Source organism: Balaenoptera ricei, chromosome 9 (genome assembly GCF_028023285.1).
Source record: "Balaenoptera ricei isolate mBalRic1 chromosome 9, mBalRic1.hap2, whole genome shotgun sequence".
NCBI classification, from domain to species: Eukaryota; Metazoa; Chordata; class Mammalia; order Artiodactyla; family Balaenopteridae; genus Balaenoptera; species Balaenoptera ricei.
In genome coordinates this window covers 48,372,900-48,385,906 of record NC_082647.1, presented here as the reverse complement: position 1 = coordinate 48,385,906, position 13,007 = coordinate 48,372,900, and the positions used below count along the sequence as shown (strand labels likewise).

The following is a 13,007-nucleotide window of genomic DNA, read 5'->3' as shown; positions in this document are numbered from 1 at the left end:
CATCTCTGCAGAAGATACATTTCCAAGGGGTAACTGCATTATACAGTACTTAGTACATTGTGCCCCTCAGGATATGATGATAATTGTCTGTACAAGAAAAAACAATTTTGAAGAAACTGCGACCAAGTTGATTGCCAACTGATTTTTTTTTTAACATCTTTATTGGAGTATAATTGCTTTACAATGGTGTGTTAGTTTCTGCTCTATAACAAAGTGAATCAGCTATACATATACATATATCCCCATATCTCTTCCCTCTTGCGTCTCCTTCCCTCCCACCCTCCCTATCGCACCCCTCTAGGTGGTCACAAAGCACCGAGCTCATCTCCCTGTGCTATGCGGCTGCTTCCCACTAGCTATCTATTTTACATTTGGTAGTGTATATATGTCCATGCCACTCTCTCACTTCGTCCCGGCTTACCCTTCCCCCTCCCCATGTCCTCAAGTCCATTCTCTACATCTGCATATTTATTCCTGTGTTGCCCCTAGGTTTTTCACAACCTTTTTTTTTTTAGATTCCCTATATATGTGTTAGCATACGGTATTTTTCTCTTTCTGACTTAACTTCACTCTGTATGACAGACTCTAAGTCCTTCCACCTCACTACAAATAACTCAATTTCATTTCTTTTTATGGCTGAGTAATATTCCATTGTATATATGTGCCACATCTTCTTTATCCATTCATCTGTCAATGGACACTTAGGTTGCTTCCATGTCCTGCCTACTGTAAATAGAGCTGCAATGAACATTGTGGTACATGACTCTTTTTGAATGATGGTTTTCTCAGGGTATATGCCCAGTAGTGGGATTGCTGGGTCGTATGGTAGTTCTGTTTTTACTTTTTTAAGGAACCTCCATACTGTTCTCCATGGTGGCTGTATCAATTTACATTCCCACCAGCAGTGCAAGAGGGTTCCCTTTTCTCCACACCCTCTCCAGCATTTATTGTTTGTAGACTTTTTGATGATGGCCATTCTGACTTGTGTGAGGTGATACCTCATTGTAGTTTTGATTTGCATTTCTCTAATGATTAGTGATGTTGAGCATCCTTTCATGTGTTTGTTGGCAATCTGTATATCTTCTTTGGAGAAATGTCTATTTAGGTCTTCTGCCCATTTTTGGATTGGGTGGTTTGTTTTTTTGATATTGAGCTGCATGAGCTGCTTGTATATTTTGGAGATTAATCCTTTGTCAGTTGCTTCGTTTGCAAATATTTTCTCCCATTCTGAGGGTTGCCTTTTCATTTTATGGTTTATGGTTTCCTTTGTTGTGCAAAAGCTTTTAAGTTTCATTAGGTCCCATTTGTTTATTTTTGTTTTTAATTCCATTTCTCTAGGAGGTGGATCAAGAAGGATCTTTCTGTGATTTATGTCATAGAGTGTTCTGCCTATCTTTTCCTCTAAGAGTTTGATAGTGTCTGGCCTTATATTTAGGCCTTTAATCCATTTTGAGTTTATTTTTGTGTATGGTGTTAGGGAGTGTTCTACTTTCATCGTTTTACAGGTAGCTGTCTGGTTTTCCCAACACCACTTATTGAAGAAGCTGTCTTTTCTCCATTGTATATTCTTGCCTCCTTTATCAAAGATAAGGTGACCATATGTGCATGGGTTTATCTCTGGGCTTTCTATCCTTTTCCACTGAGCTATATTTCTGTTTTTGTGCCAGTACCATACTGTCTTGATTACTGTATCTTTGTAGTATAGTCTGAATTCAGGGAGCCTGATTCCTCCAGCTCCGTTTTTCTTTCTCAAGATTGCTTTGGCTATTTGGGGTCTTTTGTGTTTCCATACAAATTGTGAAATTTTTTGTTCTAGTTCTGTGAAAAATGCCTTTGGTAGTTTGATAGGGATTGCATTGAATCTGTTGATTGCTTTGGGTAGTACAGTCATTTTCACAATGTTGATTCTTGCAATCCAAGAACATGGTATTTCTCTCCATCTGTTTGCATCTCTTTAATTGCTTTTATCAATGTCTTATAGTTTTCTGCATACAGGTCTTTTGTCTACTTAGGTAGGCTTATTCCTAGGTATTTTATTCTTTTTGTTGCAGTGGTAAATGGGAGTGTTTCCTTAATTTCTCTTTCAGACTTTTCATCATTAGTGTATACGAATGCAAGAGATTTCTGTGCATTAATTTTGTATCCTGCTACTTTACCAAATTCATTGATTAGCTCTAGTAGTTTTCTGGTGGCATCTTTAGGATTCTCTAGGTATAGTATCATGTCATCTGCAAACAGTGACAGTTTTACTTCTTTTCCTATTTGGATTCCTTTTATTTCTTTTTGTTCTCTGATTGCTGTGGCTAAAACTTCCAAAACTATGTGGAATAATAGTGGTGAGAGTGAGCAATCTTGTCCTGTTCCTGATCTTAGTGGAAATGATTTCAGTTTTTCACCATTGAGAACGATGTTGGCTGTGGGTTTGTCATATATGGCCTTTATTATGTTGAGGTAAGTTCCCTCTATGCCTACTTTCTGGAGAGTTTCTATCATAAATGGGTGTTGAATTTTGTCAAAAGCTTTTTCTCCATCTATTGAGATGATCATATGCTTTTTCTCCTTCAATTTGTTAATATGGTATATCACATTGATTGATTTGTGTATATTGAAGAATGCTTGCATTCCTGGGATAAACCCCACTTGATCATGGTGTATGATCCTTTTAATGTGCTGCTGGATTCTGTTTGATAGTATTTTGTTGAGGATTTTTGCATCTGTGTTCATCAGTGATATTGGCCTGTAGTTTTCTTTCTTTGTGACATCTTTGTCTGGTTTTGGTATCAGAGTGATGGTGGCCTTGTAGAATGAGTATTGGAGTGTTCCTCCCTCTGCTATATTTTGGAAGAGTTTGAGAAGGACAGGTGTTAGTTCTTCTCTAAATGTCTGATAGAATTCACCTTTGAAGCCATCTGGTCCTGGGCTTTTGTTTGTTGGAAGATTTTTAATCACTGTTTCAATTTCAGTGCTTGTGATTGGTCTGTTTATATTTTCTATTTCTTCCTGGTTCAGTCTTGGAAGGTTGTGCTTCTCTAAGAATTTGTCCATTTGTTCCAGGTTGTCCATTTTATTGGCATATAGTTGCTTGTAGTAATCTCTCATGATGCTTTGTATTTCTGTAGGGTCAGTTGTTTCTTCTCCTTTTTCATTTCTAATTCTATTGATTTGAGTCTTTCCCCTTTTTTTCTTGATGAGTCTGGCTAATGGTTTATCAATTTTGTTTATCTTTTCAAAGAACCAGCTTTTAGTTTCATGGATCTTTGCTATCGTTTCCCTCATTTCTTTTTCATTTATTTCTGATCTGATCTTTATGATTTCTTTCCTTCTGCTAACTTTGGGGTTTTTTTGTTCTTCTTTCTCTAATTGCTTTAGGTGTAAGTTTAGGTTGTTTGTTTGAGATGTTTCTTGTTTCTTGAGGTAGGATTGTACTGGTATAAACTTCCCTCTTAGAACTGCTTTTGCTGCATCCCATAGGTTTTGGGTTGTTGTATTTTCATTATCATTTGTTTCTAGGTATTTTTTTATTTCCTCTTTGATTTCTTCAGTGATCTCTTGGTTATTTAATAGTGTATTGTTTAGCCTCCATGTGTTTGAATTTTTTACAGTTTTTTTCCTGTAATTGATATCTAGTATTATAGCGTTGTGGTTGGAAAAGATACTTGATACGATTTCAATTTTCTTAAATTTACCAAGACTTGATTTGTTACCCAAGATATGATCTATCCTGGAGAATGTTCCATGAGCACTTGAGAAGAAATTGTATTCTGTTGTTTTTGGATGGAATGTCCTATAAATATCAATTAAGTCCATCTTGTTTAATGTATCATTTAAAGCTTGTGTTTCCTTATTTATTTTCATTTTGGATGATCTGTCCATTGGTGAAAGTATGGTGTTAAAGTCCCCCACAATTATTGTGTTGCTGTCGATTTCCCCTTTTATGGCTGTAAGCATTTGCCTTCTGTATTGAGGTGCTCCTATGTTGGGTGCATAAATATTTACAATTGTTATATCTTCTTCTTGGATTGATCCCTTGATCATTATGTAGTGTCCTTCTTTGTCTCTTGTAATAGTCTTTATTTTAAAGTCTAGTTTGTCTGATATGAGAATTGCTACTCCAGCTTTCTTTTGATTTCCATTTGCATGGAATATCTTCTTCCATCCCCTCACTTTCAGTCTGTATGTATCCCTAGGTCTGAAGTGGGTCTCTGGTTGACAGCATATATGTGGGTCTTGTTTTTGTATCCATTCAGCCAGTCTATGTCTTTTGGTTGGAGCATTTAATCCATTTACATTTAAGGTAATTATTGATATGTATGTTCCTATTCCCATTTTCTTAATTGTTTTGGGTTTGTTATTGTAGGTCTTTTCCTTCTCTTTTGTTTTCTGCCTAGAGAAGTTCCTTTAACATTTGTTGTAGAGCTGGTTTGGTGGTGCTGAATTCTCTTAGCTTTTGCTTGTCTGTAAAGGTTTTAATTTCTCCATCGAATCTGAATGAGATCCTTGCTGGGTAGAGTAATCTTGGTTGTAGGTTTTTCCCTTTCATCCCTGTAAATATGTCCTGCCACGCCCTTCTGGATTGCAGAGTTTCTGCTGAAAAATAACAGTTAATAAGCTGTTAACCTTATGGGGGTTCCCTTGTATGTTATTTGTTTCTTTTCCCTTGCTGCTTTTAATATTTTTTCTTTGTATTTAATTTTTGATAGTTTGATTAATACGTGTCTTGGCATGTTTCTCCTTGGATTTATCCTGTATGGGACTCTCTGTGCTTCCTGGACTTGATTGACTATTTCCTTTCCCATATTAGAGAAGTTTTCAACTATAATCTGTTCAAATATTTTCTCAGTCCCTTTCTTTTTCTCTTCTTCTGGGACCCCTGTAATTCGAATGTTGGTGCATTTAATGTTGTCCCAGAGGTCTCTGAGACTGTCCCCAATTCTTTTCATTCTTTTTTCTTTATTCTGCTCTGGGGCAGTTATTTCCACTATTTTATCTTCCAGGTCACTTATCCATTCTTCTGCGTCAGTTATTCTGCTATTGATTCCTTCTAGAAATTTTTAAATTTCATTTATTGTGTTGTTCATCATTGTTTGTTTGCTCTTTAGTTCTTCTAGGTCCTTGTTAAACGTTTCTTGTATTTTCTCCATTCTAATTCCAAGATTTTGGATCATCTTTACTATCATTACTCTGAATTCTTTTTCAGGTAGACTGCCTATTTCCTCTTCACTTGTTTGGTCTGGTGGGTTTTTACCTTGCTCCTTCATCTTCTGTGTATTTCTCTATCTTCTCATTTTGCTTAACTTACTGTGTTTGGGGTCTCCTTTTCACAGGCTGCAGGTTCATAGTTCCCATTGTTTTTGATGTCTGCCCCCAGTGAGTAAGGTTGGTTCAGTGTGTTGTTTAGGCTTCCTGGTGGAGGGGACTGGTGCCGGTGTTCTGGTGGATGAGGCGGGATCTTGTCTTTCTGGTGGGCTGGACCATGTCCAGTGGTGTGTTTTAGGATGTCTGTGAACTTATTATGATTTTAGGCAGCCTCTGTGCTAATGGATAGGGTTGTGTTCCTGTCTTGCTAGTTGTTTGGCATGCGGTGTCCAGCACTGGAGCTTGTTGGTCATTGAGTGGAGCTGGGCTTAGCGTTGAGACAGAGGTCTCTGGGAGAGCTCTCGTCGATTGATATTACGAGGGGCTGGGAGGTCTCTGGTGGACCAATGTCCTGTACTCGGCTCTCCACCTCAGAGGCTCAGGCCTGACATCTGGCCAGAGCACCAAGACCCTGTCAGCCACACGGCTCAGAAGAAAGGGGAGAAAAGAAAAAAAAAGAAAGAAAGAAAAACAAAATAAAGTAAATAAAGTTATTAAAATAAAAAAAAATAAATTATTAAAATTAAAAAATTAAAAAGTAATTAAAAAAAAAGAAGAGAGCAACCAAAGCAATAAACAAATCCACCAATGATAACAAGTCCTAAAAACTATACTAAAAAAAAAAAAAAAAAAGGACAGACAGAACCCTAGGACAAATGGTAAAAGCAAAGCTACACAGACAAAATCACACAAAGAAGCATACAGATACACACTCACAAAAAGAGAAAAAGGGGAAAAAAAAAAATATATATATATATATAAAAAGGAAGAGAGCAACCAAATCAATAAACAAATCTACCAATGATAATAAGTTCTAAATACTAAACTAAGATAAACATAAAGCTAGAAACAAATTAGACGCAGAAAGCAAACCCCAAGTCTACAGCTGCTCCCAAAGTCCACCGCCTCCGTTTTGGGATGATTAGTTGTCTATTCAGGTATTCCACAGATGCAGAGTACATCAAGTTGACTGTGGAGATTTAATCCGCTCTCCCGAGGCTGCTGGGAGAGATTTCCCTTTCTCTTCTTTGTTCACACAGCTCCCGGGGTTCTGCTTTGGATTTGGCCCCGCCTCTGCATGTAAGTCGCCCTCTGCCGTCTGTTCTTTTGGGAAGTCTGAGGTCTTCCGCCAGCGTTCAGTAGGTGTTCTGTAGGAGCTGTGCCACATGTAGATGTATTTTTGATATTTGTGGGGAGGACGGTGATTTCCACGTCTTACTCCTCCACCATCTTGAAGGTCTTCCCTGCCAACTGATTCTTTAAATCTGGCCCAGACTCTTTAAATCTGGCCCACTGCCTAATTTTGCACAGCACAGGAGCTAAAAATGGTTTTTACATTTTAAAATGATGGAAAAATATCAAAAGTAGAATAGCATTTCGTGTCATGTGAAAGTTATATGAAATTCAGATATCCTGTCCCTAAGTAAAGTTGTATTGGAACACAGCATAGTCATGTCATTTGTTTACATACTGTATACAGCTGTTTTTGTGCTGAAAGGGCTGAGTTGAGTAGTTGTGAGAGACCTTAAGGCATGCAATGAGGAAAATATTTACTATCTGACTTTTTATAGAAAAGCTTGCTGAGCCCTGCTTAGAGATCAGATTCAGGGAGAAGTTATTTGTATGCATGTCTGTTTGCTTATTGATGGATGATGCTTTTGTGTTGGATGTACCTGGCCTGTGGCGTGGTCATCAAAGAAGCTGTAGGAGTGCAGTGGTCCACATTCTTCTACTTTCCTCATTTCCTTCCCAAAGTCAGAAGAACGTTATTATGTGAGAAAATTAGATTATTAAAGGGACTGTGAGAAGTATCATAGTAACAAATGGAAAGATCTACATATTGACTCAAAAAGTTATGGATTTCTAATCTAATTTGAAGACTTAACATTCGTTCTGTTCCTATATTCCAAAATTTGAAGTTATTCCGTCTTTGGGTCTGAGAAATCTTTTGAGAGGCAAAAATCTTTTATTCTTATGACTCGTCATAAAACACAGTGCCATATCAGATGGGCCCTTTGTTCAGTGGCATTATCATATTGAATGGTTCCATTGGGTTTATACTTGCATTTGGCTGTCAGTAGGATATGATTAACAACTGGATAGTAGGAAATACCTTTTAGCAGAATATCTAGGGTATCCTGCTCATTTCCCATGACAGTTGAATTAATTAACATTCATGGCTGACATTGATACTTCTACCTACCATAATCTATATGAAAATTTGAAATTAATATAAAAGTCATACTGCTACCAGTAAAAAAATGTTAACAATAGTACCATAAAATATTATAAAATTGAAAATATGAGTCATTTTGATTCAAAATCCCTATTGTGTACACGACTGACCTCAGTTGTCCCCTCTTGTTTTGTTCTGTTTCAGAGGTTGAAGGCTGCGTTGACTCACCACCCTGCTGCCATGTCAAATGGGAATATGAACACCATGGGACACATGATGGAAATGATGGGGTCCCGTCAGGACCAGACGCCACACCATCACATGCACTCACACCCACATCAGCACCAGACACTGCCAGCCCATCACCCCTACCCGCACCAGCACCAGCACCCAGCACACCATCCTCATGCTCAGCCCCATCACCAGCAGAACCACCCACATCATCACTCCCACTCCCACCTTCATGCACACCCGGCACATCACCAGACCTCGCCACACCCACCCCTGCACTCCGGCAACCAAGCACAGGTAGACCTTTTTCATCATCTCTTTCTCCCTTCTCGTTAACAGTACAAGCTCAAATGTGGGGCTCACTGGCAGCAACCTTGTTTGACAAGCCCAGGTGTTCTATCTGACACTCTGGGGGGCTCTGTTCATTTCCTAAGAGGTAATGGTTACCCATAAGACCCTACCAGATCATAGTTTCTATAACTAATAAGGTAAATATCAGGTTTAGTTTCTAGGGGCAAACGTAAGCTTCAAGTTCTCCAAGATCTATTTTTGTAGTGTGTTATAAAGTTAACCCTAAAAAAGTAACACCAATGGAGGATTAAGAATTTAAGCTTTAAAGAAAGATGTGTATAAAGGATGAGAAAAATAAGTTAATTCTAACCATGGTTCTAGCTGCGGTACTTTATAACATCATAGGGACTCAATTTTGTCACCTGTAAAATGGAAGTTAAATACAATGGGCAATCTTCTGAATAACAGTAAATGTTAAAAATATAAAGAGTAACAATTTCAGGCAGACAAAGAGGCCCAGTAATGGATGTTAGGGTGTAAGGTGCTGTGTAAATGGTAAAGAAAGGTGACTCATCCCACCCAATGAGAAATGTGTTGGAGGGAGCAGGCAGAGAGCCAAGCTCTGTAGATGATCAGTTCAAGAGGAAGGCCAAATCCCAGTGGTGGAAAGTCACCAGGAGTGGCTAGAAAGAAAGCCAGCATTTAGACACAACTGGAAGAGGGTCGGGGGATCTGGCAGACGTTACGTCACCCAGCCCAAGAAGAGAGGCTGGTCCATGTACTCGAGTGAGTTTTAGTAAGTGGATGAAGGGCATGTCTAGGAGCATGGCTAGCCCTAAACATTTTGGACCTTCAAGTGGGATGACCTTTGTCAGTTCCCTCCACCCATTCAAACTGCCAGGTTCCAACCAGCTGGGTCAGAATGGTGTCAGAAGCTTGGGATCACACTTATTCACTGTCTCCTCCATTGTCTGCCTCTGTACCTCTCACCAGGCAGCTTTTAGAGATCTTGCACCACCCCCTCCAACACACACCAAACCTGGACAGCCATCCACAAAATGTGTTATCCATAAGCAACTCTCCATTCAGTAGATAAGCTTATTTATTAGCTAAGCTTACTTTTGCAAAGTTCTTAGAGGTATTCTATACAGCAAATAAGAGTGCAGGCTTTGGAGTGAGAAAACTTTCATTCTTTTCCCACCTTACTTGTTGTATGACTGTGGTCAGTAGATGAACCTCTCTAAGCCTCAGTTTTCCCATCTGTAAAATGGGGTAATAATAGACCAAGCTCATAGACCCTTAGGAGTATTAAATAAGAGAATGTTTTGCCCTTGGCACAACATTTTCAATACATGATAGCCATGATTAATTCCAAACCGAATAATGTGATAGAAGCTTAGCAAGTAGTTTAGCAATAAAATGCTATCCAAAGCACCTTTTTAGTCATGTGCCATAGTAGGACATATATTTAGAAGGGAAAAAGAAAACTAAAATACAAGGTCAAAGATAGGCAGATAGATTCACATGTATACTTATCTTTTTTAAAAACGGATAGCATCAGGTTTTGGTTGCATTTGTGAGCGAGTTACTTCACAGACAAGCTTAACAGTTCATTAAATATAAAAGCCACTCATTAGCTAATTACAAATTAGCCAATTGCCCTCCATTTCGAGTCAGTAAGTGGCCAATTGTATATGCAATCAGTTAATTGCCTTTATAATTGGCTGCACAAAGTTGCTTTTTTATCCTATGCTACTAAAAAGAAAAAGTCCAGGTTGGTCTTGTTGAAATTTGAACAAGATCACTTAGACCATATTCAAAATGCCACTGTTAACTGTATTAACTTGGTTGGTATTGAGATTCTTGTCATGTGGCCTAATTGTATGATTGTCAGAACAATAGAAGTTTATTAAGGCCATCCAACTCTGAGATTCTAAGATGACTTGGAATAAATTCTGTCATTTTGAAATTACAATTAATTATTTTTGATCAAAATTTTCAGAGCATCTGTGTCAACATAATGCCATTCTATTTATTTTACTGAAGTATAGTTGGTTTATAATATTGTGTTAGTTTCAGGTATACAGCAAAGTGATTTGGTTATGCATATATATGTATATATCTATATTCTTTTTTATTCTTTTCCATTATAGTTTATTACAAGAACTATGAATATAGTTCCCTGCGCTATACAGTAAATCCTTCTTGTTTATCTATTTTATGTATGGTAGTGTGCCTCTGTTAATCCCATACTCCCAGTTTATCCCTCCCACCCCAACCCGACAGAATGCTATTTTAAAAAGATAATGATGGGTAACAATAATTATCAGAGACACAAATTCTGGTCTTAGGGTTGCATTTTCAATTTCTTCTGGCTTCTTGCGATTCTTTTGCATATAAGGATGTGACTTCAGAGTCCTGGTATCACTCCTTGGCCACCAGGAATTTCTCTTAACCAAACCACACCTTGACCCTGAACTTGGCCTGCGCCTGAAACCACCATGTAACTTACCCCTTTGGGTAAAGGCAGAGGAGAAGCGTCAGGGGATAAAGCTTTGTTAAAGTTAGCGTGGGAGAATACAGTATTGAAAGAGAGGTCCCTGCAGTGGAGATTAAAACCCAGTTTTGCCTACTTGAGAGTCTTGTCTAGGGCTGGCAATGAGAGATCACTAATTCATACAAAGAAATGAATGAATTTATTTCATTCATTTTTTGCCTGTTAATCCCATACTCCCAATTTATCCCTCCCACCCCACCCCGACAGAATGCAAAAATAGCCAGGTTAGCACCTTCTTCCCTAGTGCTTTGCTTTGCGGTGGTTAGCTCAGAAGTTACTGCATCTGAAATGACTAGTGCTAAACGTTTGCCAGTAACAAGGAATACATCTTCATCAGCCGCTCTGGTGAGTAAGATCTTAGACAATTTATTTTGTTATTCCTCTGTGATTCGGAGGAAAGGAATTGCCAATAAACAGTTTTAGAAAATGTCTTTGCTTTAAACAAAATTACTGAGATGCAATCTAACCTCAGTCCTGAGCCTGGTTCTTTTACAGTTAGTCATGTAGGGTTTGATAGAGTTTAGGATTAAAATATATCATCATCAGTCAGCTGATGTCAACCAGGAGCCATTATTAGTGCAATTATAGTCGTTCTGATTGATTTCAATCATAGGGTTGGAATGTGGTAGAAAAGGTGGCTGGGTTTCATTTTTAAAGCTTTTCGCCTGTTATTTCTGCAGGTTAAATGCCTCTTGTAAAACAACTTTATAGGTGTTACAGCCATAGCCTGAGTGACTGAGCAATGAGAGGGAGGGAAAAAAAACACCACCACCCTTTATTGAGAATGAAGAAAAGGGAAGGAGTGAAGTGCATTAGGGAAGCATTAGGTGTCCAGACTCATAAACAGTCAGTCATAGAAATTTCACTAGGTGCTGAGTGTCTGCTGTATGAAGGGAAATAAAGCTATATGTGTGGGAGTCCCTAAAACCTTAGATGTTGTTGAGCCCCATGCAGACCTTACAAGGAATCTATAAGCATAGTAAAACTTTTTAATAAAGTGCTTTGCCACTCCTAGGATTTCCTTATAATGTAAGTATATATAACCACCCCTCCCTGTCAACAGACACGGTGTATTAACAGGGCTCAGTGCTGCGTCAGGATGGACTTTCAAAGGCCCCGCTTCTCAATCACCTAGAAATTCACCCACTCACCATCTCCTGTAACTCCCTCAGCCTTGGTCAAGCTCTGAGGAGGAGACAGGCCCATTTGGAGTTTGCAGGTCCAGCTAGGCATTTGCAGTAAGAACTGTGAAATTGTGACAAAAGGATTTCAGCTGCTTTCCAGGCTTCACGGGGTTCTTTTGATAGGAGTCACAGTGGCAGTGCTGTCCCAGAGGTGTGTTCTAGGAACATGGTTTTGACACCATTAGTATGAAAGGCATTCACAACCTGCCCAGAAGGAGTTTTCTGCAGATGACAGAAGACTCATCAGTAGGGTGACAGTCACCCTGACCTCTGTTTTCACGTGTTGCCATGCATTGGCGCTTTCAGGTTTTACAAGGCACCTTAAATAAAACATTTTTAACATCTGAGGAGAAAAAAAATGTTTCTTCTATCATGATTCAGCCAAATGCCAGTCAGGGGAAAAAAAACTACTTGACTCTCTTTTTGCAGATCATCCCTGTATCTTGCCAAAATATCATAGAAGGTAGAGGGGTGATGCTTTTCCTCTTCACGAGCGTGATTTCATTGTTGACTTCATTCTTAGAAAACAAGTGTAATGTGCTAACTAAAACAAGCCACTCCCTGTGTTTTGCATTTCAACACCTTACTCAGCCATTCCTTCTCTTTCCCCATCACCCCCTCCCTCTCTTTCCCAGCAGGTTTCACCAGCGACACAACAGATGCAGCCCACCCAGACAATACAGCCGCCTCAGCCCACAGGGGGGCGCCGGCGAAGGGTGGTGGATGAGGATCCAGACGAGAGGCGGCGGAAATTTCTGGAACGGAACCGGGCAGCCGCCACCCGCTGCAGACAGAAGAGGAAGGTCTGGGTGATGTCACTGGAAAAGAAAGCAGAAGAACTCACCCAGACAAACATGCAACTTCAGGTGCAGGCCACTGTCTCTCTCCCCAGCACTCAAAGGCCCTGTGTAACATTGGCATTTCCTGCCCCCGCAGGCACTTGTTGACCTAAGCAGTAACACCACCCCTTACCCCACAGAGCAACTGCAGGCTTATTCCTCAAGGTTTATTAGTTCCGAGACACTCTACGAAACAAAACAACCATTCATTTTTACATCAGTCTGCTCTGAGGAGGGAAGCCCTGCCCAATTAAGTTATAGGGCTGGGAGCAGAAGCTCAGTCAGACAGAAGTTCAAACTCTTGTTCCGTACCTACTTGCTGGGTTTAACCTCTCTGGCTCTCAGTTTCCTCATCTATAAAATGGGAATAATAA

General features: G+C 39.3%; 2 protein-coding genes across 22 annotated transcripts in view; one reads left to right on the top strand and one right to left on the bottom strand.

The window, feature by feature from the left end:
- The window catches only part of TRIL (TLR4 interactor with leucine rich repeats), a 136,587-nt gene that overhangs the window by 4,740 nt on the left and 118,840 nt on the right, over positions 1-13,007 (bottom strand). For 13 of the 14 annotated variants that reach the window (XM_059933690.1, XM_059933681.1, XM_059933682.1 and 10 more), the window contains one exon: positions 10,834-12,612. The gene's annotated coding sequence lies outside the window, so the exon portion shown is untranslated. Of the gene's footprint in view, positions 1-10,833; positions 12,613-13,007 lie in introns of those variants that run through there. The other variant, XM_059933683.1, reaches the window with a different exon arrangement.
- Positions 1-13,007, top strand: part of CREB5 (cAMP responsive element binding protein 5) — a 404,519-nt gene that overhangs the window by 380,406 nt on the left and 11,106 nt on the right. For 7 of the 8 annotated variants that reach the window (XM_059933698.1, XM_059933699.1, XM_059933700.1 and 4 more), the window contains 2 exons: positions 7,736-8,059; positions 12,430-12,660. In XM_059933698.1, coding sequence (XP_059789681.1) covers positions 7,736-8,059; positions 12,430-12,660 — 555 coding nt within the window. The remainder of the gene's footprint in view (positions 1-7,735; positions 8,060-12,429; positions 12,661-13,007) is intronic. The other variant, XM_059933702.1, reaches the window with a different exon arrangement.